The sequence below is a fragment of the Mastacembelus armatus genome, chromosome 21 (assembly GCF_900324485.2).
Source record: "Mastacembelus armatus chromosome 21, fMasArm1.2, whole genome shotgun sequence".
NCBI lineage: Eukaryota > Metazoa > Chordata > Actinopteri > Synbranchiformes > Mastacembelidae > Mastacembelus > Mastacembelus armatus.
Genome location: NC_046653.1, coordinates 8297882 through 8323299, shown reverse-complemented (window position 1 = coordinate 8323299; position 25418 = coordinate 8297882). Strand labels below are relative to the sequence as shown.

The 25418-nt window shown below is 39.1% G+C and overlaps 1 protein-coding gene across 1 annotated transcript in view; it reads right to left on the bottom strand.

Moving 5' to 3' along the window:
• lrp1bb (low density lipoprotein receptor-related protein 1Bb) overlaps positions 1 to 18661 on the bottom strand; it is a 236311-nt gene extending 217650 nt beyond the window's left edge. Inside the window, exon 1 of the mRNA XM_026295401.1 lies at positions 18571 to 18661. Coding sequence (XP_026151186.1) covers positions 18571 to 18661 — 91 coding nt within the window. The remainder of the gene's footprint in view (positions 1 to 18570) is intronic.
• Between the last annotated feature and the right edge of the window lie 6757 nt (positions 18662 to 25418).

Here is a 25418-nt window from a genome sequence, read left to right as displayed (position 1 = left end):
GATGTTGTTTGTTGTTATCACTGCTACACATATTGCACCCATCTGTGACCATGTTGAATGTGGAAGTTGCAGTCTCCTGCTGCTTTGGGCTGATTGAAATGGTTCACAATGTTTCAACACCGTCTCTTCAGAGAAATTTTTCACCCTCTAGTTTCCCCATTTTACAGCATGATTCCAGCTGTTTCTAATGCTGCTCGCCTAGTCCTGAGAGTCATTTGGTGAGATTAACAGTTGACTGCACATCCTATGGAAATTATGCTATACAGGGAGTGTAGGATGCAATCATGAAGTTCCACAAGCAGAATCCACACAAACATCAAGACCCGTGCAAACATGCAGCAACTACACAAACAGACATGCATAATGCAAAAAAGGCAATCGGTCATAGAATAAAACAGCAGCATTTAAAAGTTCAATTGAATTAAACCACCACAGATGCCAAAGCATCCTTCCCAGTTGTATGCTCGTAGCAAAAATCTCTCATGTGAAGGCTCATACAGTACTTGTACATTTAAAAGGTAATCCGATGCACCAAAAACAAGAGATGCTTTGGATCTCGACATGCAGCAGACATTGTGACAGATGAAGTAAAAATTCAATTTTCTCCTCAAATGACTGCTGTCTATGATCAGTAGCAATCAGAGGTGCCAGGCGAAGGTCTTTCGCAAAATACAGCCAGCTATTAAAATGAAATATGAAACGGTGTAACTCCCCACGGGGCAAGATGCCTTATACACTCTCTCACATTCTCCTTTAATTAAAAGTGCAGCGGGACAGCGACTGCAGCTGAGTTTCCTTTCTCCAGATAAGAACTCATTTTTGCCCATTTTTTATGAAAGATAGCCATGAGATATACCATTCTTTGACCTGCCCCAGGCCTAATGGTGACCTTAAGTAGAATTTAATTTGAAGTTTATTGCTTAACACACATACTGTGCACACACACACACACACACACATATTAGAAAGCTCATTTGGACTGTGTGCAATGTGGTGTAGGACACTTCAATAAGTAAATAAAATAAACATAGTTTTTTTATGGACAGCTTTTTGCACTTCTGAACTCAACTCATTTTTTTCTTGGACATTTTTTATATCAGTATTCCAGCCAGTTTACAATGTCAGGAAAACAACGAGCCCACACTGCATGGCACAAAATGTAGCTGATGCTTAAAAACTGAAAGCTAATTATAGACAGTTTGCTTGTGTAGTCCGTACAAACACAGACATTCTCAATATCATTAATATTATGTACAGAGTATGCAACTCTTGCCATTCCGCAGCTCTGCAAAGCCTTTTAGCCTCTTTTAGTTCAGCGTTGGTTTTATATCTCACAGATGTACTGTGTTCAGACTCAGTAAGCTTGTCACCTGTCTTCTAGCAGCACCTGGCAGCTGTTTTCGCCAAGAAATTTTTGAAAGACCAACTACATGCTACCTTCCCTACGCCAAATGGTAGGGAGTATTTATTTTGTCAAACAAAAACTATGGTTAATACACAAATCTGAAAATGAGAACTATGGGAAAATATATTGCCGCTTTCATCAAGAAACAAAAACTAAACAATGGAGATGAAGTAGTTACTGTCTTAATGTACTTTTTTGCAGTTAAATTGTGGAATCACAAATTGAATAGTTGTCTTTGTTGCCCCTAACAGCTTTTATTCAAAAGTATATTTAGCTGCTCTTGCACTAACATGTATAACAAGCATTTAACATGAACTAACTCTCACTAACAGCTTCTTGCAATAAACAGGTTTATGAACTAAACTGATCTACAGTCCAGACAACACAGCCTTTTCTATAAACCTCATGGCAGATGTAACACCTGCAACCGTGGTAACCGTACATAATTAAGATGGTGACAGCTGAATCCTCAGGTGCCAAAAAACCCTTGTAGTCCAAGTCAGCAATTATCTTAATCAAACAGATAACGCTCATTAGCAAATAACATCATTGGTTTTAGACCATCTTGCCAAAGTACTGCAGTTGAAATAACTCTAGCTGGCTAACAGTGCCACACTTACAAAAATGCGAATTAATGCGCATTGTGTTTCTATATAAGAAGAAATGATAAAGACATCTTTATCACAAGTCGGAGACCGAACAGAGTTAAAAGGAGACTTACATTAAGACATTACAAACTCGACTCTAAATGACTCTGTAATGTCCCTGCTTGATGTGTAACATATGTTATATATTAGTTGTAACAACATTGTGAAGGTAAAACTTATTTATTTTTGTCTGAATAAAAAAACAAATCATTCTACTATTTTTTTTTTTTTTTAATAAGTAGGCAGTTTCTATGCCAGGTTTGCCTTGACAACTATACACATGCTCATATGTGTCAGAAGTGTTCATTTACACTGGCTAGTTATACCACTGCTCAGGCAGGGTGGAGCTATGTGGGAATTAAGTGAGGTCACCACAGTTCATGTATCAGTAGGAATGAGAAAGACGTACAGCTACATTACAAGCCTTAATTCTCATTTCAGATTTTTTGTTAGCTCTGACCTTTCTGTGATGATGGTTCACATTGAGACATTGAAAAAACGAATACATTTGTAAGTGACGTACAGCATCCGACTCTGTGTGAATACCGCTGGAGTCATAAACTGTCATACGTGCCACGACTGAAATGCGTGCCTCGTCTCTCCTCTGACCCTGGCTGCCTTTACTTCTCTCTTCCATGTTTAGTCTTACCAGTCTGTGAGGCTTCAAACTGAAATTGAATAATAACAAGAGGTGATCCACATGAATGCAATTCTGACTGTGGTTACAAAATAAGAGATCAGGTATGAATCAGATATGGCCACATAAATGTGGAAATTTCAGATTTTGTTCATTCCTACACCTATGAAAGGATTAGAACTGAGTCACTTCAGTATGTAAAAACAGCCCACGATGTGTCACCCTAACAGGAGCAGCAGAACAATAAGGTCAATCAAACACACCCTATACATGATCAGATAGTCCTGAAAGGGGGTCCAATTAGTCAAATCAGTGACTGAAACAATAGACTGTTTTTATTTAGCCCTACTAGATGCATAGATTATTTATGGTTATGTTATTTATTCTTTGTTGGTGAAAGTAAAATTTTAAACTATGTTAATGCAGGTTCCTCTTTACAACTCAAGTCAGATTCAAACTGAATGTAGGTCAAATAGTTCAACGATGTGTAAAACTGGAGAGGGCTCATCACAGTACTGCAAAGTTATAGCACAATTATTTTAATGAGTCCTATCCATTCAAACATGCACAATGTCTGCAATGTGTCCTGCCAATCTTGTGACAGCGGTTAAATCATTTTTAGCAGCATTTGCCACCTGTAATTACATTTCCGACTTCTTGACTGATGCAAATCTTCTTCTGCTGCTATTTCAAATGTACATCAGTAAACATAATGAAATGGCTTAGAGTGGTGCATTTCATTTCTTAGATTTGTTAGTTTCACTGCTTTACAGGACCAGCTTACAGTGATGGAACACTTACCAAAACAGTCTATTCAAAACTCACATTACTCATATTTGGAAATACTTCATGACATCAGGTTACACATCTTCATGATATTTGGTTATTAATTTTACTCATTCCTGCAGTTAAACCAATTGTACCTCTGAATAGCATGTACTAAGAAAACCTTCAACACTGATGTGTTTTTACTGTAGCAAAGGTAACAGCATGATCTTAGAAGGAACAAGTAGCATGCTGATAACTGTCCCAATGATGTATGGTTACAGAAAAAGGAAGAATGTCATTTCCAGACAGTAAAGCATATCAAGTTTGCTGCAGACATAAAATACATGTATATGGCCTAAGGCACACTCCAAAGACAGAGTAACTGATATTAAATATTGAAAGAGAAAGCTTCCACGCTCTTAGTTTCATACACATTCAGTGTCAAGCAAGCATAACAAAACCCCATCTTTGTGTATTATGCAATTAAAAGTTATTCTATATTGTATTATCAATGAAAACCATCCAATGCACGTCATGCTCTGTGCACGAGTACAGGAGTGGAATGTGCTGCAAAGTTTCTCCTTAACCTTCAATATAAGGGCTGTGATATTACCAGAGAAATTTCATACAATGTATTGTGCAAATATCAGAATATAGGATATTACAAAAGGAAGGAAAGAGACAGAGGTTGCCATTTTTACAAATAAAATACAAAAGTTATGTTTTGCTTATGTAAAAAAATTCAATAATAAAAATATTTGAAAAGGCCATAACTCAAGAGATAATATTTGTTTCTATCTCCCTCTGGCATGTACTGTAGGCTTCCATTACAGGGGGATGCATGCTGCTACATATAAGTGTTAAATAAATCAAGTTTATTTGCTCAGTCTCACAAAATTATTAAAATAAAAGTCTTAGTTGTTTCATGTAGAACTATATGCATGTTCCCTGTGCATTTCATATGCAATTTGTTGTAACCTTGCGAATTAGTTTTTAGCTTGTATGTGAACATTAGGTATTGCATGAATGTCTTTTAAGCTAATGTTACACTGAGCATACCATGAAACAAAAATAGATTTGAAATTATTTACACTGTTTCAACTGATTGATTAGTTGATAGGGCTCATAGTATCATAAAATTAAGAACTATATAAGCAAATTGTTTTTTACAGCATCAACATTACATGCCACAAAAGATAAAACTTTTGTTTAAAGGCCAGGAAATACATAGAGAAGATAAACTGTTACTTCAGCAGGTAACCTTCTGTTATATAAAGTGGAAAAAGTAGTAGGGAGGAGACTTTGGGCTAAAATACATGCTGCCTCTTTACTGTTGATTGTGCAACCACTAACAAGACACTATATTACAGTCTTCCTTTTGTTTCATTCAACTTTAGTTCTCTACAGAATGTGCAAAAATGCACATCAATATTTAATTTTATAAGGGCAATCCCATTTTCTCATCCTACCAAAATCATTTAAAAACAAGGTTGCAGTCCTTTGGTTGCTGTTCCAGGAAAAGACAGAACAGCAAAACAGGGATGAGCTTTAAACTGCAGCTCAGCTCTCCAGAAAGTCATTAGGTCAGAGAAGTGTGGAGGATGGTCAGCAAGGGGCCTTTAATAATGAAGAGCTTGTGTTCCACAGGGAAACACCGCCTACAGCAAGCATTCAGACCAAGGCAGCTATGGAAATGAAAGATTCTGAGGTGCAGAAAGGTTCACTCGTTCCTCTGAAAGAAACTGGCTGCCTAATGCTGCTCAAAGTGATAGCTGTTTGATTTGGTTGACAGCATTTTAATCTCAGATAGAATCACACCCTAAGTTGTACCTCTCATTCCTCTTTGTCTGAAAATCACAAGAAAATGCCCAGGTGATATTGAGAACTTCAATTTCTTTGCATATAGATATTCCACTGACTGTGAAGGCTATCAATAAAACCCACTATTATTGAAAACATTAAACAACAGCCCATGTACTAAAATAAACCACATAAACTGAAGTGTAACTTGTAGTAGTGTAGAGCTGTAGTGGGAGTAAATTGGACACACCACAATACTGGACAGATGCAAATCCTTTGTTAAGATGTCTGGGCTTTGAGTGAATATCCAAATTTAGGCCTTGGTAGCAATTTAAAGGAGAAGACTAGGCTCCACTAGCTGGTTGCACATGCAGCACACTGCATATTCTCCAACAGCTCTACAACAGGACTCAATTCCCATCACAGTGAGAGCAACAAGGCTTGACTATCTGGTGACACATTCATAAGCTCCTATCATACCCACGCTGACCTGGGCAATATGATTCTTTTTCCTGCAACAGTAACATCATTTTACTGCTTTCAGTTTTGCGTCTTTAACAATAAAACCAGCAACTTATTAAAGCATTACAATCTGCAAAGTGTACTGTTGTATTACTGACACCCCAATTTTTATCACCAGGGAACCACTGATTCAACATTACTTCTTCTAACTTCAACAGAGACCAATCTTTTTTTCCCTTAAATCTGTCTCAATGAGGTCACTGCATCCAAACAAGAAATAGTCTGGCATTAACCTTTGTAAAAACACAACTTGTCACGGTTAAACTTTAGTTTCTGGACAGATCAATCAAATGATAATGAATACAATGTGTTTAGTGACCTTAAGAGATTATGTTTTATGGTTTTTTTTTTCAATATATTTATTTAGCTGTTATACAGATCTAAGTTATGTCTGACAAGTTCAATTTCGGTTAAGACATCACCCGGAGACCTCCTCTGGGACACTGTAACCTCAGAGGTAAGCGACATGTCCTGTGTGAGGAGTCTAGGCTATGGAGATGCTGCAGGCTGACCTCTGATAACTGTGAGGGAGCCTGGCGTGATGTCGGAAATAATCGAAAAAGTGGTGCACTCAGGCTGCCTAGAGATCTCTCAGGAGACTTCGTTTCTGGATTGCAGCTACTATGTCAAAAGCTTCAGGGAGCAGATCAGGCTTGTCTTGACCGAGTGTTTTGAATGATGAGTCGGAGCACCGAGGTAAGTTCGAGTCAGACATGAAAATGTTGGTGATCCAAACAACACCAAGGTCAAGAGGAGAGTATCCAAAAATGAAAACTGTCATGCTTGCCACAACTGAGGATGACAGCCCTTGAAGATGCTCCTTTTTGAGAATGTTTATTTTTAGAATTGATTTTTTTATGTAACCTATTGTAGTCGCTTTTAAGGAGCTTCAGTGAGAAGACCTGACACACCTGACAAGTAGACATACTTGTCAACACAGTTAATAGGCTGCTTTGGTGAGCTGCATCTCAGGAGAGGTCGCTCAGTTATAAAAGCCACTTGTCAAGTAATTTCTACTTCTGCATACAAGATTAGGGAAAGAGTCACATAGCCAATTACAGTCATTACAATGTCTCATGACATTAATGCACGCAAGACGGATCCTTCCTAATTGATGTACAATCTCAGAGGTTAATAACAGAGGGCAAAATGTAATTGCTGTACATTTGATTGAGCCAAATTCATAAACCATGAGATAAAGCACTTTCAGAACTATCACAACTGAATCAACACTTTTTCATAGGGCATAATACTGGCCTGCTAATGCCTGCGTTAATTGTGTCTGTTTTCTAAATAATGCAATATAAGTGCTGCTCAGTCCACAAATACGCTTATGTTTGAGAGCTTGGAGGAGACATACAGTATATATTAATGATGTCATCTGTTTTGTTCTGTTTTAATATTTTATTATTGTATTTCAACCCATACACAAAGGTCCACAAACTTTAACTGGAGTTTTTACTGTGGTACTATTTTTGATTAATTTGATCTTTTTTCCGGTTTGACTTAACTTCATAAAGCCTTTGTCATCACAAATTGAATTACACTGTAAATAGATGATGTGTGATATGACGGTAAACAAATGCTTGTAGAAACCTTAAAACCACAAAAGCCACAAACTGAAACAAATGGACGCAATTTTGTCAAGGTTAAGTATCCAATTATCACTTTACTTGCAAGTAAAGTACTATCTGTTTTTTCTATTGGCATTTTCTGATTAATGAGGATAAAGCGATTCTCTAATGATTAGAACAGATGTGGTGTCTCTGCTGGGACCTACTCTCCACAGCTTGATTATGAAAAACTGCCTGGCTTCAAGAGCTTGAACAATCTGAGCTGACAATGACTCATTAAACGTTAAACTTTTTTCAAAAAGAAAAGCTCTAAAGTAACTGCTGTTTGTACATCAATAAGAGCTGTTTCAGACTGTTACTTCAGAAGTAAGCAAACATGGAACAACACCCATTTGCGACAGTGGTAACACCTATGTCACTAAACAGCCCTCATGCAATCTGTTGTTTTGAATAAGAGCCCATGCATATTGCACATCAACATAAATGATTCCTCAGTATGATGACAATGATTACGGACGCTTCCATCACTTGCTTCCATCAGCCTTTCTGAAGGTGATTTACACCTATTCACTGCATTCCCATTTCCTTTAAACGTCTTTAATAACGGTAATCTGTGTTGCCTGTGGTTTAGTTGGCCCCACCTAACTAAAAAATTCTTCACTAGACTTAAGCCTCAGATTTTTTTTCCACTAAATGCGGTTAATTCCTTGGGCAGGGATGGAAATAGAAGCAGAATTTGAGTGAGACTGAAAAAAGAGAGAATATTAAAACAATAACATCTCTGAGTGAACATGATGAGACAACGTGAGACAATAGTCGTCTGCAGAATTAACCTCACGAGTGCTTCAGCTAAACACAAACCAGCCTGCACTTATTGGATTACATAAAACGAGTCAAAGTTTAAATTATGTTTTGACCACTCTACACACAAATGTTTTCTCCCCTCGGAAATTAGAAATGCTCAAAAAGAGCACTCAGCATAACTGCTGTGTTTGCAATGATAAAATCGCAGCATGTTTCCATGCACCAGTCTGTGGATGCCGTACACTAACAAAACAAAAGGAGTCACATGTCCTTGTTCCCCAACACTAACAAAATGAGGGTTTGTTGCATCTTGATATGACATTATAGAAATTAACCCAGAATTTTCAGCCCTCATCTCATGTTGACAGTGACTGTGACATAATGTATTTTCAATAGTTTCACACTATCGTGTGACTTTCTCCATCATGTTCTGTCTCTAAATGGTCACCTCCTACTGCATGAACTTCAATTTATACCCATTTACCGCTGCTCAGCTTACCTCAAGCACATTAGCAGATTTTCACACTTATCTGGAAGTACGTGCAATAACACAAATAAACATACACAAATTTTTGCACACATTACTACACATGCAAATTTATTTTGCATCTCTTATTTTAATTGAATGTCACTTCTCTTTGGTCAGTGTTTCTTTTAAAACATCTCACACACATTTCTAAAAGTGACAATGAGTCATCGCAGGACAAAAAAGGCTGTGGTGTTTTTTTTTTTTTTTTTGTGACATGTCTGAATGCTTTTCTGATTTCTTTGTGGCTTGGATCTGTTACCAAGTCCTAATATCTGGAAGTCTGGTGAAGTGGAAACCTTAAATTGCCCCAGGTGTTAATGTGACGTCTGTGTAAGCCTATGACAGACTTGTAACTCGCTTCATACATTCTGGGAAATTCTGTTACAGTGAAAGAAGAAATTATGAGTACTAACTATTTTATACAATAAAGTTAATGTTTTTTAATGACAGTTATTCATTCTATATTGTTTAAAGGCTAATTTTGGACAGCATACAATACCTGTCTTCTCTATTGTGATTTAAAAGTTACTTATTGTGCTCCCATTTTGTCATTTTTTTTACCCTAGTAAAAAGAACTACAGTGGCTTAATCTTTCATACTCTTTGTTATAGTATTGGAAAAGAACTAAAAAAAAAACTGATTTACAAACATATTTAAGCCATTAATTTATAAGCCCCTTTGGCAGTAGTCACAGCTTCAAGTCTTCTTGGGCAAATCTCTACAAGCTTTGCACATCTGGATTTGACCAGTTGATCCCATTCTTCTTGGCAGATCCTCTCAAGCTGGCCAGACTCAATGGGAAGTGTCTGTGAATTGCCATCTTCAGGTCTCTCCACAGATTTTCTAGGAGGATTAGGTCTATGCTTTTGCTGGGCCACTCAATTGCTGTCAGAGTGTTGTCCTGAAGCCACTTCAGTGTTAGAGACTTGGCTGTATGATTTGGATCATATGAACCATCCTCCCAGTCACAGGAGAAGGTTTTCTTCAAGGACCTCTCTGTTTGGCTCCATTCATCCTCCAAGTGCTCTCTCATCTACATGTTACTCAAAACAATTTCTATCTACTCTGCCGTGTTAAGCACAGATGACTTGGATTCTTGGTCACTTCCTTAACCATAACTCCTTATGTCCATCTTTTCTGTTTAGTCCAAATGGCAAACTCTAGGAAGAGTCCTGGTGGTCACAGACTTTTTCCATTTCACAGCTGAGGCCACTGTGCTCAAAGCCGTTTGATGGTGGACAAAGAATTCCTTGGAGTTCATGGCTTGTTTTTTTGTCTTGGCATGCATTGTCAGCTGCACAGCCTTATCTACACAAGTGTGTGGATTTATAAACTATGTCCAATAAATTCACTTTTCAAACAGGATGCAGCTCATAACAATATAGAGGGCCACAGCAAAGGGTCTGATTATTTTTGTAAATGAGAGATGTAAGATGTAAGATGTAGATGTAAGATGTAAGAGAAATTGATGTAAGATGTAATAAATTTGTAAAATTCTAAAGACATGGAACCTATGCACCTATTCTATAATATATATATATATATATTGCAATTTTATCTATTTAAATCTACAGCGCAATAAAATGCTAAATGTGAAAGGGTCTGAATACTTTCTGAAACATCTGAACCTCCATATATTTCATTTTTCATTTTTACTAATACAAAAAGATTACCACTAAAGATTACCTGTCTGGTGGGGGCAGGAAATGGAAAAGACTTAAAATGCAGAATAAAAATGTGACTGAAGTTATATGTGGCAATCTTTTCCAAACTATTTTTCGGGAAACTCTTTTTTTTAAAGAATTATTTGGTAATGTATCATAGCTGGGTAAGGTCTGTGTAATACTGGTGTGTGCATGTAAAAGCAAATAGACATGTCAGTAATAAAAACTGTGAGAAATCAAATCACTGCTGATCTTTAATTTTTAGCTAAAGTAGTAATTATAGGAATGTACTGAGAATATTAAATCTCAATAAGTCCAGTAGGGTTTTTATTATTATTATTATTATTATTATTATTATTTTTCCTCTAGGGTTCTGTTGTGGCCCTTATCAGGCTCCAAGCAGTAAGAGATACCTGTGACAGCTGAGATGTTTAGGTTCCAAGTGCTTAATCTCTGGTCTCTGTGACAGAGCAGTGAGCCACATCACTAAAGCGAGAAAGGAGTGACTGCATGCATTTGAAATCAGGTGACACCAGGACGGGAAAAAAAACATGTAGCATGAGTGCGAGACCACTTCTCTAACCGTATCAAAGACTACAAACAAACACTGGTGAACTGTGATTGATGGGGATGCAGTTAATAGGACTCCCCATCCAACACTGTGAGAGGGGAAGGCGGCGGGTACCAGAGATCAATAGCAGCTCGGAAGCATGTTAGGGAATCATACTGAATCAGATTGATGACAGCTGGTGGTGATGTATTTGGCAATCTAATTTTAACACAAAGTAACGCTGTGATAGCGCTGCCATAAGACTGAACTCAATCCTCGTGGGCCAACAGTATCACAGCTGTTGAGAGTGAATTGTGTTCATGCTGCAGGTGGAGGTAGGGGCAGCAGTGCGGTTTTATCTTTGATTTTCAATTCATGCACTATGCCATGAAAGTGTAGTAAATTATTCATCCTTGGTGGCAATCTCACAAATATTTTAGGCCCTAAAACTCTTTCACTGCAATGTCAGGCTTGGACATACACTGACTTCTCTAAACTGATATTGAAAGAATCAGACATGTAGATATTCTTAGCTCTGCCCAGAAATTCATAGCTGTTGAAAATAGACTGGATACATATTTGATGTAGTCACCCATTGCTTTGCACACAGGCACGAAAATGATGCTGCTAATTTCCTTTTGTATCCTCCATCTAACTGGACCGGACTGCAGTAAGCTCTGCCAAGGGAGGCTGCCACAGCACAGACAGGGCAAGCAGGTTCATTTTTAGAAAATGTGTGCATGCCTGTGTGTTTGTCGGTGTGTTTACATGTTTATGTGCTTGACACACACGAACAGCTTGTGTGAGAGAAAGTTTAGTAAGCTCTGAAGGCAAGTAACCCTTAATGGTGTGTGACTCGTGTAAATATCTTGCATAATGGACTGTTCTGCCTTTTTTACTAAAGATCATTTTATGCTGTGTATACATCTTCTGGTTAATGGCTGAAATATACTGCAGCTCTTTTAAAGGTAATGGCTTGTGAGGATGACTAAAAACAAATCAGGCAAAAGAGTACATATCTCCAGTTCTGTGGTTAGCTGTTACTTCATCAGCATTTTATGTTTAAACCCATAAAGGAAAATTATGGATTATTACAGAGGTGTACATTTAAATGAAACACATCGATGGCTCAATATTTCTTAATTGCTCTTTGCGCCAATTTCTCTTTTAAGAAGGACACAGTGCAGCATCACCAACTGGCCTGAGGTTTGTCTGCTGAATGAAGCTTGTTGGGGGATGGATGAATCCCTCCCCTGTTCTGGTTTTCTCAGCCAAGTCTGCATGACGGGGCCCTGAGCCCTCAGTCTGTGCCAGGTGGCAGCTGGGAGAGAGAGTCCCCAACTAGGCTTCAGCAGCCCTCTCTCTGGTCCTCTAGCTACCGGCACTTCTGACCTGCTCATGGTCCGCCTGCAATATCCAGTTTGTCAGAACAAATGCCCTTTGTCCACAATTTATCTGGTCATCAAATAATTTTAGGTGGGGCCAAACCACCCTTTTTAACATGATTCTGGACAAGTAACTTTTTGTTGCTTTCTAAATTTCACAGATTTGATTGATCTGATCTGACTGAACATTCAGTCCCATTGTAGTGCTGCACACAAGCCGAGCATCCATCTCCAGTCTATTCACCTAAATTAAATTTTGCTGTGTCTGATGTGGACACTAGCAGGAAATGTTCTCTACCCAAAAAGTGATGAATCAAATCTTAAAATATTAATCAGTGAGAAGCTTGTTGTTGCTGGGCCTGAGCCATAGGCTCAGCACACACAAGCTCATACATTAACCAGGGAATCTGCGTACTGCCGGTGTAATATTTGGAAGTGAGCGTGCCAAGAAATGCAACAGCTTCGTCAAAGAGCAGTGAGGAAACTCTTCAGTGGTGAACTGCTCCCACCTAAAAGGGCTATCTCTTCACCACCTCACAAACACTGAAGATGACAGCCTCTTAAATCTTTCTAAATTAACTGTCTGCTTTATTATGTTAACTTTGTAAGCTCATGACACTAATACAATGCTTTCTATGTCATTTGGTGACTTCAGTGAATTACAGAACAATAGAGAAACACCTCAACCCAAATAATTTAGGTCAGCTAATAGCATGCCAAGCTTTCATCTAATCAATCAAAGGAGCTGTGTTTCTTTCGCAAAGACAGACAAGCAATGTCAGTGATAAAAGGCGAGTAAGGTTAAACTATAAAATATTGAAGCTAATGCTCAGCTTCCTTGTATATACAATATTTGAAAAGTGCTGTACATCACTTATTCCCATGGCAACACAACCCCTGCAAGAAAGGTCTATGGTCTATGGAATTTAGATGAATATTTGAGGCTTATACCACTGTGCATACATTAACAAACTGGACAAACGCTAAATAAACTAAGGCTACAGTTTCGGTTCATATTGGCCAAAAAGTCTACACAGAAGGATCCATGTGTTGACCACACAACATTGTGCGCGGGGGCATCTCTTTAGGATGCTGCCTCCTTCCAGCGAGCTGCTCACCTTTTCAAACTTACAGATAGATTTTTTGCTTGAAATGGAAACCTCCCACCCCCATCCTTTAAAGACAGAAAGATTTTGGCCAAATCAGCCTATGGTAACTGCTGTGCCACAGATGACATACAAGTCTGTCTTATTGTTCACTCTGCTGAATTTGTGCTTCTGCACGTCTCATTTGTCCATGAGGATAGGTTTTTCCATTTCACAAAGCGCATTACATCACCCATACCTTTTCTTTTATGATGCATTCTGTCTTTACCATCTCCCACTAATGACCTCATGTTCAACTCAAGTGGAGTAGTTTATCCCACCATAGTTCCTGTGTGCTGTATTTTCATTAGTTTATGTGGTAATAAAACAGTTATGCTTTCCTCCATTAATAATTGATCTACTTTTTTTTTTTATCCACAACCATTTCAGTATATGGCTGAGCCCAGGACTCAGATTCAACTCTGGCAAGATGGGGCTTCTCTGAGTAAAAAGTATTGATTCATTATTCACATTTTAAATTATGTAAACTCTAATATAAAACCCCACACCATATAATTAAGTCTGCCCAGAGCATCAACACAAATAGATCATGTGGGTCAAAAACAATGCTCCTCCTTCCATTGGTAATCAATGCCACAAGTCAATTTACAGCCAATGGATTTTACAACCTGAAACAATCCATTGCTGATTCAATTGTAGCCCATTAAGACTCTGAGAGGTGATACTGAAGGTGACACTATCAAAATCCAATGGCTTCATTCAATAACTTTGTTCTACAGGAGCGAGCTCCACCACTACTACTACATACTATAATGAAACATGTGGGGGGCCTGTTCGCTGCTTCCTCCTGTAGCTTGAGGCTATACTTCACCTCTGCCCTGAGACAGATGTAAGAGCTCAACGACAGGAACACTTAACTGACATCACCAGATAGATGTGTCGGCTGCTTTGATGCCTTTTCATAGTTCATAAAAGACCGAATACAATTCTACAAAACTGCTGTCTAAGCACTTGCCTCACACAAACTTTGGAAAACCTGTTATGACTATTATAATGTTTAAAGCACTTCTAGAGGGTAAAAAACAAATGTTTAGGTTTAATGGTAGGGCTTAATCTGTTCATATATAAACCCAAGCTCAGTATGTTCGCATGTTACACGGAGTATTCTGATGACTCATCTGGTTCAGCAGCCATACGAGGTACAGTTTATATAATAATGATGCCAAAGAAAACACAGTTCAGTGCCCACTTTACAGCTTTTCCACCGCTGACTTCTACGCCCCTTCCTGACTGCATCACCTCCTATTTACAGTAGATCACTCTCTTTCATCTAGTCCTCTGTGCTCATTTAATTAATTTTCTCCCAAACCAGCTTTAACTGGAATCTGCAAGTGGTTTCTTCAGTCACTGGGTGAACACAGAGTGTTGAGCTCCACCTTCCATCCTGAGGATCACCTTTTGCTGAAGTGGACACATTTACTGCCATGTCAGAACAGGATGTGGACAGAAAACCGAGCTACAAAGGAGGCCTTGCAGCTGGTGAGCTGGTTATTTTTTTTTTTGTTAGAGCTCTACAGAAAAAAAATGTAAAACAGCTATGAAAACAGAATTCAGTCCAAACTTTTAAGGTCGACTGTTACTCACTTTCCAGCAGTCCTACTCTAAAAACCACATCCTGATCTTCATAGAGCACCAACTTATTGTAGGGGCAATGTCATACAAGGACTTCGAGACCATCAAAAACGGCATGAATTTTTGGTGTAGTGTTGTGAGAGTGATTTGCATAATCTCCATTTGGTTGCAATTTATCATGTCGAACTGCAATTTAGTGACCAATTTCCTGCTTCCAATTTATCTATTAAATGAGCAGGCATACAATGGTGACATTAAGTAGAGTGAAGATTTGTTTAACTCAGCAGCACTAAGGAAACAGAGTTATAGTGACTGTGAAGATGTCACAGATTATTAATGCCCAAATCCCTGACTTGTACCATGATGCCCCTCGCTGTAACACCAGCAGTCTGGCTTTGATTACATAGTGAATTACATAGTGATTCAGTAGAATGAGGTCAACTTTTAACTCTAAACGTCTAAGAAATATTAATCATTTTTAATAGTAGTAGTAGTTTAATTAGTTCTGCTGTGCCAAACATTTGGCCAGTCCCACACAGGAATATTTGACACTGCTCCATAATAAACACACATAAGTAGAGTTCGAAGACTCACAAGAAAAAAAAAAAAAAAAAAAAATCAACACAACATAGACTGAAATATCCTGACTTGTAGTCCCTTTGTATTGTGTTGTGCTGTATCCTACAATTTGCATACTGCAACATTATTTATTTATTTATTTATTTATTTATTTATTTAAAATGTTAAACCTTAATTACAAGTGAAGATAACCAAAATGACATCACTAGACTTTAAAAAGTGCTTTCACATCAGAGGACATCAGAGAAATTTTGCAGGTTGAACAGCTCCTCTTTAAATGCTTCGTAAATGAGTGGTCAGAATCGCAACTGTGTTTCGTCCAGGTTCAAAATATTAAGTTAGAATATTTTTTTTTCATCCGGCTACATTAAGCATTGCATAGTTCCCATTAAAACAGAACAATAATAAGACTATAGTTGAAGTAAAACAAATTTTCCACATCATTTAGGTTCAACATTCAACATTTTTGTTCCACTATATTGAAATACCAGATTTTGGGAGAGTATATTATGACCTACGTGTGTGCAACATAACTATATGTAGTCTATTTTATTATCTTAAGTATATGAAGTATGGGTTCTGTATTTTTCTGATGTAAAAAAGGACTTTAGAAACTTTTGAGGTAATAGAAGTAGAAATATTTTGTAAAGGAAGCCAAAACTCGATGATTTAAATCTAGAAAACCTATAGACTTCATCCTCTAAACTGATCTGCACTAGTCATCACACTGAACGACTACATCACCTGGATTTCCTTTGCAGCACACACAGCGACTCACATATATTTCACTGATGCTATCTCACTTAATTAGCTCCTAAATGCAGGATTCCCTGAATTAGCATGTGGACCTATCTGTTTCTCTTACTGTGATATAATCTAATTTAAATGGGGTAGACATTTCAAACAAACATGAGCTGTTTGTGGAAGATGATGCTTATCTGGTGCTGTGGTCATTGTCGGAGAGCAAAAATATTTAGATACAAAAAAAATTACATATATACTGTATATATATATTGTATATATATATATATATATATATGTATAGATGTGTATAGCACTGTGGCTATACGATACCTATTGTTTTGTCAGATTAGCAATGTTCAATGTTAGATGGACACAAGTGATAAGTAGTGGAAGACAGTGAAGGTATTTCAAAGACATGATGCCAAGCTATGAATGAGCTCTGGAAATGTTTCAGATTCATGTAGAGAAAAGCACAGGCTTACTACTTGGCATTCATTGTAACAATGCTGCTACCACAAAGCAAATTAATTTCAGACTAATTAGGTTAACAACGAGCTTTGGTATTGGAAGAAATAAGGAATGCTATCATGGTTACTGTCCATTTAGACACAGCTATGAGGATTTGTTATTCAAAGTTCATTGGCAGAGGAGTAGGACACGTTGGTATAGAGAAAAAGATACATATACTTTATGTGAATGAATCTTATCGTAACTGTTCTCAGTTTAAATATTGTTCTACTAGCCCAGATGAGACAACACCATGGCACGCAATTCTTCACTTTGATTCAAGCTACACTAATAAATCTGCACCACCATACAAACTCCAGCAATCTTTTTCAGGTGGCTCTTTTCTCCCCACACCACCCTCCTCTCTCGGGGCAGAGGCATCCTCAGGGACTTCTTGGGACAAAGTCATCTTTTCATTTCATGCAGAGAGAGGTAAACAGTGTTTTTCTTGCCTACTGTGATTGCCAGGCACACTCCAAGTCAGTGTTTTCCACACTGTGTTCAGGCGGTGCATTTGGAGACATTTGGGATGGTCTCACAGCAGCTCTCAAACTTATTGCTATGCTAGAGAATCATAGAGAGTGGCAACAATTACCTCAGTGGAAACAGATACGTTATGTTTCACATAAGAATTCATTTGAGCTTTCTGTTGACTTTAAAATCCTTTATAGATCTGTAACTATACGCCCAGTGCTCATAATTCAGCATGTCTGTACTTAAATGGGAGCTGTGAGAAAAGAGAGGGTATGGTTAAAGCAAACTAAGAAAATAAATCCCATTTTACTGCAATTAAGTAGCCTACTGCTTTCCCTTTCTTCGGGGAGCCAGATGGTTCTAAAACTCAGGCATAAATGTAGCTGCTGAAGATGTAAAGCTTTAAAATATATTTGAGTTCTATTCAGCAAATAAAAGGAGCGTTGCAGATGAAGTGGGTTTGGGTGGCTCTACCCTTAATGATGCTGACATTAACAATGACAGCGACAAGAAAGACTGTTGATTGTGTAAAGGCTGTCCCTCACATGCTCTACTGCTGCAACACAAACCAAAGTCAGACAATGATTTAAAATCACTATGCTGCTCAGATCACAATGAGTTCCCCGACATCACCATCAGGCTGCACGCCGCACTGAAGGGTTGACCGTGCACAACTAGTCAAGTCAATTGCGTCTCCACGCAATGCCGTGCGATCATCCCATGACAGAGGTTCAAGCTACATCTGGGAGAGAGACAAAATACGCTCCGGCACAGGGATATTTTCACCTGCTGCACTGGAGGATATCGCCGCTACGCGCCTGCAGTCAAGACCCGCTGAAATCGGTCTTTGCTCCCAAAAAGCCTCAAGAATGTTCCTGAAAATGCACAAATGCAAGAGCTGCGCTGGTGGCACAGGGCAAGTTTAACGAGTTCGTATCAACGTGCTGCTCACTGATACTGTTACATCAGCTGGGACGCAAACATTTAACATCCCGAATGGTAACAACAAAAAAGATGCAGACTTTCAATTAGGGATCCCACACTGGACAGAGAAGAACCACGGGGAAATTTACAATATGAACTCTGTCATTCATGAATGGTGCCTTTTTAGGAAAACGGAGGTTTATGTCAAGCATTTGCACAACATTTAGCGCCCGTAACAACCCCACACTGTAATAAAAACTGCCCATATGTGCCAAGTTTCATCGGACTGCGCATTCCCGACGGCCCGGTTCCTCCTTACCTTTCTCCTCGTCCGACACTATCGAGGGCTCGGCGCACGGAAATAATCCCGAGAACAGGGCTAGAAAGGCGAGAAGAAAAAACTCGGACATGTTTTCGGAGAGCGGGCTATAAAGAGCCACTGTGCTTCTCCTGGTCCTGCTCCTGGTCCGGGTCCAGTCTCCCCCTCCACCACCACCCGGTTTTCGAGCGCCGTTATTCGGTGATGTCCAGCGGAACCAGTGCGCAGAACAGTGCAGCGCTCCCCCGGCTCCCCTACACATGCACACCGCCGCTCTACACAGCGAAACAGACGCACCAGAGACGCCAGGAGAGATGAGAGTCAGAGGGGCAGAGGGAAGGCGGGGTGGGATTGTAGACGGATAAAGAATAAGTACGTTCCCTGTCTTTGCTCAATGATTAAATGCCGTCAAGGTGGCGCAGCTCGCCTGGATTTAATCATACTGGCTGTTGAGTCAGTGGAGCGAGTGTCTAAGGTCCGGGGGTGTTTCAGAGCAGGGTCCTCAAAAAAAGTCAGAGAATGTAGGATGAGGAATGAGTAATCTCAGCTCTCACCATTGTCTGCAGAATTGGCCTGTTGCCTGTAAACCTTATAAAATAGCACAGGGTGTGATTGTTGCACTGTTGAGCGTTAGGACTTCCAGTCACTTCAAGGACACCTTTAACTCTCACCCACTGGAGCACACAGAGCACACAGAGGCAGGTATCGCTTAGCACAGATCTAAACCAACAGGGACACCTGACTCAATATGACAGTAATTAGACAGCCCTACTAAATACTAGTCTATTAACCTCAATTCAGCTGTCTCACACCCTCTGCTCGTTTTGATGCTGATGTTACATTTTAACAGTTGTTTGGCTTGATGCACCAGCTGTTTGTGAAATGACAGTACAGCCCCTTTGTTCATCAGTTGCCTTAATTTGTCATTAAATACGCTTAAGGAATCCATGCATGTGTAGGCTACCGGGTGTAATGTCGTTCACCTGCTGTGTTGCTGCCTTTGTGTGTGTGTGATTATCTTTGACAGGACGGAACAAAACAGCAAAAGCACAGCAAGAAAAATTAACTTAAAAGCCCTATGACTCAACGGATGTGGACAGCTGAGATAAACGCTCTTTTGCTCGTCCATTGCAGCCCGATTCTTCTGCTCTGTTCTGGCAACTCTTGCTGTTTTCATTCAGAAGTAAAGAAAGGTGCTCAGAGTAGCTGGCATGCTTACATTGAAAATATTGCAAGAACTACAATATGCATTGAGCACATAACTGTTTCTAATTTTTTCTTTTTTTTTAATAATTATTCTGCAGGTTAAGAGACCTTACATAGAAACCCAATATATTATTATTATTATATGTAGGAAAAAAATGCAGTGGCAAAGAGAAAAAGCCCAGTTTACCTGTTATACAGATATTTTAGTGAAACTTAGTCTAAATGTTACGATTAGTCATCTGTTATGCTATTGTTAGAAATGAATTGCTCTTTTCTTCTAGCAGAACAATATATTTCGCAGTTATCGCAAAAAACATTTTTACAATCTACAGTTAACATATCAGCACTTTGAAAAGACTTGTAATACCAAGTACAGTATGGGTTTTTCTTTTTTTTTTTTTCAAAACTCATTTCATAAAAGCTCATTGCAGATTTTTCAGTCATTAGTGCCACTGTGCTCATCGTACTGTTGGATATAGCAGGATGAGCACTCATTTCTGCCAGCTGCCATTCCTAATCCTTCCATGTCTCACATTTTACCTGAGACTGATTTTTTTAGTCTCCTTTGTAACATTTCATGGCCATGTTATAAAAAACTCTTGAATTATCACAATGACACTGTCAAAATGTTATTCTAGTTTGGGGATAAAAATCCCCATATACTGTGGATTGCTCCTCACGTCTATAGTCCCTACTGACAGTGCTGTCTGCCAGTGCATTGACCACCATAAGAGGACTCGGTAGCAGAATATATTTTATTGCTTGGTATGGATGCTGTGTCTGAGCAGAGTGTGGGAGAACTTCAGAAAAGCAGAGTGGCATAGCACCGCACAGAAGCGGTTGGAGAAGAAAGTAAAACCACTGAATGAAGCAGGCAAATGTAAACACCAAAAAAAATAAATAAATAAATGTCTGTCTGGACACAACTTAAGTCTAATGCAGAACTGGCATTAGCTGCTGCTGCTTTTACTGGAAGAGTTATTTATTTGCTTGTGACAACAGTAGCTACAGTACAAGGTTTTTGGCATTTATTCTGATACCTCAGTATTTGTATGTAGTTACAATGGATGCTAAATTTTAAAAAAATGAGTTGGAGAATCCCTGAAAATTTATTCAAATGCAGTATTTTTTTTCAAACAGGTTAACTCATGGCCTTAGAAAGACATTTTCCAAAAATAGACAAATGAACATAAAAAAAAACCTTAGGTTGCTTAAAAATGGAAAGTGAACATCTAGAATTGAACATTTCCGCTAATGACGATTGTGTGATCTGATAAAAAGCCACAGAATAGCTACCAAATGGGACTTGAGGGGAGGTTGTTACCATAAAGCCACTACAGGGTACTTTTTATCTAACAGAAATGAGGTCTCTTTTCATTAAAAATAAGATGTGATGGCCAACATCAGTGTTTATACAAGAAATAAACTGTCAGAAACAAAAAGGTACTTAAATGGCAATGTGTGGTCTTGTGAACGCTGCTCACACAGCAGACTGCCCATGGCCTGGCCACGGGACACTACAATCCAGCTTAAACCCCTCCATCAACACTCTCTCCACCTTAAGGGTGTTTTCTTATTTTCATTCATTTATTACATCTTGTCTCATGCTTTTAGCAATCAGAATAGGCAGTTTGCAAGTAAAGACTGAATACTAATGGGTAAAAAGTAGTACTCATGATGTCAGTAAACAGAGTCTCTGGACTTAATGGCAGGCAGAAACTGAGAACTATGAACTTAGGTCCATTTAAACATGTCTCAATGCATAAGATACCACAACATACATTTAGTGCAACAGTAGTCAAATATGAGCTGCCATGTTCTGTCACACCATTATAAATTCATTAAGCGAAACACTGTTTAAGGTGTCAAAGAAATGTATCTTAGATGAGATGGCAACATGCCTAACTTTCATGCAGAGCAGTCATGTTTCATTATTGAGTTGTCACAAAAAAGGAGTCCAAGTCCAAGTCTTCAAAGACATTTCACTATTTTTCCGTGCCAGGACTGCACTGTCTTAAAAAAAAAACAAAAAGAAAACAAATGAATAATTTCATGAGATTTTTTTTTTTTGTCAATGCTGAGAGCAGACAGCATTTTTCCATTGTAATCATAGTGGGTACATTGTGATTGAACTGCTTCAACTTTTTCTGACCATTATAAAGTGCTCTACTGAATGATTCATATGCACTAGGACCAGAGCCGTGTTAACCTTGTGTGCTTATCTGCCTCTTCTTTTGACCTTTGCCCTTAATTAGCAAAAGTCATTCACTTCCACACAATCACATCAGCTTAAACTGAACCCTCTTAGTAAATTTGAGATTTCCCATGCTAAAAATAGACGTGCACCTGTCATCGGAAGTAATGGTCAGTGTTATCTAGCAGGATGTGTCAGAGGGAATCAAGAGCTACAGGCAGTCGCACAACTGAACGGTAGAGACTGGGGCAGCCTAATAGGCCACTCATGCATTGCGTGTCATTCAGCTGCTGTACAGGTCCTGACATACAGGACGGGATGGGGCCTGTCCACCTGTCACAAGTACACTGACATGCAGCTACGCAGTTAAACAGCACACACCACATGTGACCTTGGGGTCATACATCTGTGTGAAGTGATGCTCTGAGGGTTGTATTTTAACACCATGCCCTTGGAGGATCTCCCACCGACTGACATGAGTGATGGCACCAACACTCGCCATGCAAGTTCACACACTCTGTTCAGCTGCACCAGCTTCGGACAGCGTTGTCCTCCAAAATTAGTAGCGGCGGCTGACCCCGCTTGACCCTGTCATCGTTGCAGACTCATTATCAGACTAATGACGCTGCCACTGCGGCTTTAGCCTCAGCTTATAGCCTCAGTAGTCTTCCCAGCTGCATTATCACAAGATTCTCCTCAGATGTCAAAAGCAATTTTAGAAAATGAGGAATGAGCAGAGATTCGTTTTGTCTCTTTTGACAGTTATTGGTTGGAAAAGCAGGAAATGCACTGAATAGACTTTGGTTCCAGCTTGCTGCGAAGAGCAAGTGCAGTCCTTTGCCAGGGTCATAAAGTGATGAGGATTCACGGGTGCTCCCCAGGGCCTCTGCACTTGTTAATCAACCAGTGGAATGACAGGCCATTTGCTGCACGACTCACTACACTCTCATCATGATGAAAATGACTTGCAGTTTTTGAAAAGGCAAATGTAAACTGCACCTTTAATGCTCTCTGTCAAGGAAGAGTTGGTTCATTTGTGTGTGTTTTAGCAAAATGTTCAGCCAACAAACTGATTTAAGAGTCTTCACTCACAATCAGTTTGCCATAACTAACAAAATGGTAGTTTTTTTTTTGTTGTCTTTTTGCTTCACACAAAATACAGCAACAGCCAGCATTAACATGAATAAACATTCTACCCTATAAGAGTTGATTTCCTCAATGCAATTTCATGCAAATCTCAGTGGAGAACATCATACATTTCATTCTCACAAATACAAAGTAGCTGTAATGTCATTTCCTGCGCTTGTACTAAGCTGTTTTAGGAGCAGTTTGAACACAGCAATTGCCTTTGTGTGAAAATTAAAAAACAAAAAAAAAAAAGAACAAGCTTCCGCAATCTGTATTTATTCATGAGTGAAGGACAAACCTTTGTCCTGTAAGTGAGAAACAGCAGGAAACCAGGACTATTTTGAAAATGTAATTTTTTTTCTCTACATTATTACTTTCTGTTTAAATTTATTTTTGAAAATTACACCAACACACTTTATCAACCTCAAGGGAAAACAAACAAGCAGACACATGCTCACACACATTCAAAAGCACATTCTTTTCTATGGGGGGGCAATGCACTGATATCTAACCTACTACTGCCATCTAGGGATACATAAGAATTCTGTTAAGAGCCTCTCCAAATGTTTATCAAATTCACTTCAGGGCCACTACAGACTGTATATTGCAATGAAACTATAAAATTAAGATAACTATAAATGAAGTGCACTCTTTTTGTTATCCTACAGTCAAAAATAAAACCTTTGTCATGTAATTCAACAGCCTCATTTGTTATATGGCACTGGCAAAAAAAAAAAAAAAAAATGCTTAATGCTATCTGTCCATTTGTGTGTGACAGTTAGTCTTTCTCTTTTGCAATATTATGTGCTGGTTCCCAATGGACAGCAGGACTGGAAGAGCCACAACACAGACAGAGCAGCTCACCATCTCTCTCCTCTCACAGCTGGAACCCACTCCTACTGAATAATGAACCCAATCTCTGCTTTGCCCTGAGGTGGGGGTGGGGGGGTGGAGGGTTGCCCACATGCATGTGCAGGAACACACAAGCACACCCTCACACAGTCCTGCTTGCTGTTGGTTTTTACTACCACAAGTAGCTTTGTGAGAAACACTGATTGGCAGTAAAAGAGAAAGGAGCAGAGCTAGGGGACATCGAAATATTGTGATGGTTTCAGCATGGAGGGGGAGATAGGCAGGCGACAGAGGAGAGGCAGAAGGGGTTGGAATTTGTGTGTATGTGTGTGTGAGCTGGAAGGTTTCAACAACAGCTCTCCAGTAGTTCGACTCTGTGTACCTCTGGGGGTCCAAGTGTTTCTACTGATGAAGGAGAGGAAGGATTGAAAAGGAAGGGGCAGCATGGTGCTTCGCACGTAAGAGGTGAGATGAAAGAAACAGCCACTGGATACAAAGTTAATGAATGGCTATGCTTCCTATCTGTGATTAAGATTTAAGAGGTGTGGGTAGGTAGAGCTTAAGGGGGTCAGCAGCAGTGGTGAGTCAGCTGACCTTTCAAAAAACCCTTCACCTCCACAAGCCCCAGAGCCTATTAACCACAGAAATATGACAGCTCTCCATTAAATCTGCAATAATTAACTAAAACACTATTAATATTTGCTCCAGCTGTGTGCAGTATCTCAAAAAACAGCATTCATAACCAAAAAAAAAAAAACTGCAATGGATGTGTGTGAATTTGTTCAAAATGCATAAACATACGTGTCTGTTTCTGTTGCTTTGATAGTTCATTTTAGTGACCTGTGCTTTTTTTTTCCTCTTGGTGGTCAGCCATCCTGCGTTTCTAACTCATAGTGACAGATCCACTTCATGGCGCTTCTTTTCACAAGCTGTGGCAGCAGGCCAGCACACATACACACACACACACATATATATACACACACTTCCTCAGCAACATCTAAATAGGTAATTATCTGACTTGTAAGAGTGGGGAGGTGGCAGCCAGTATGCTCCACAAGATCAGCCTAAAACTAAAGCCTCTACTCAGCAAAGGAATATTAATTGCCTTTTACAAGTCGACAGGCAGTAAGGGAAAGAGATGGAAACAAAGAGAGAGTTGCCTATCAACAAGCAATGGCTAGAAATTTCCCAGCAAGGTTACTTGAATAGAGTCATTGTGGTTGTCTCCTTGTTGGAGGGAACAGCATGCCAATAATGCTGGCTGTTATATCTGCTTCACCATTAGTTTTGTGTCTGTCGTACCTGTAAAGATATGTGATGTTTGTTCAAATGTGAATGGGAAAGAAAGAGCCAAAAATAATAAAAAAAAAAAAAAAAAGAGAGAACAGAGATTGAGGGGTGCTGTTCTTTCGACTAGGCAAGAGTTTTAGGTTTTTAAATCATGCCAATGTGAAGGGTCAGAAATGTG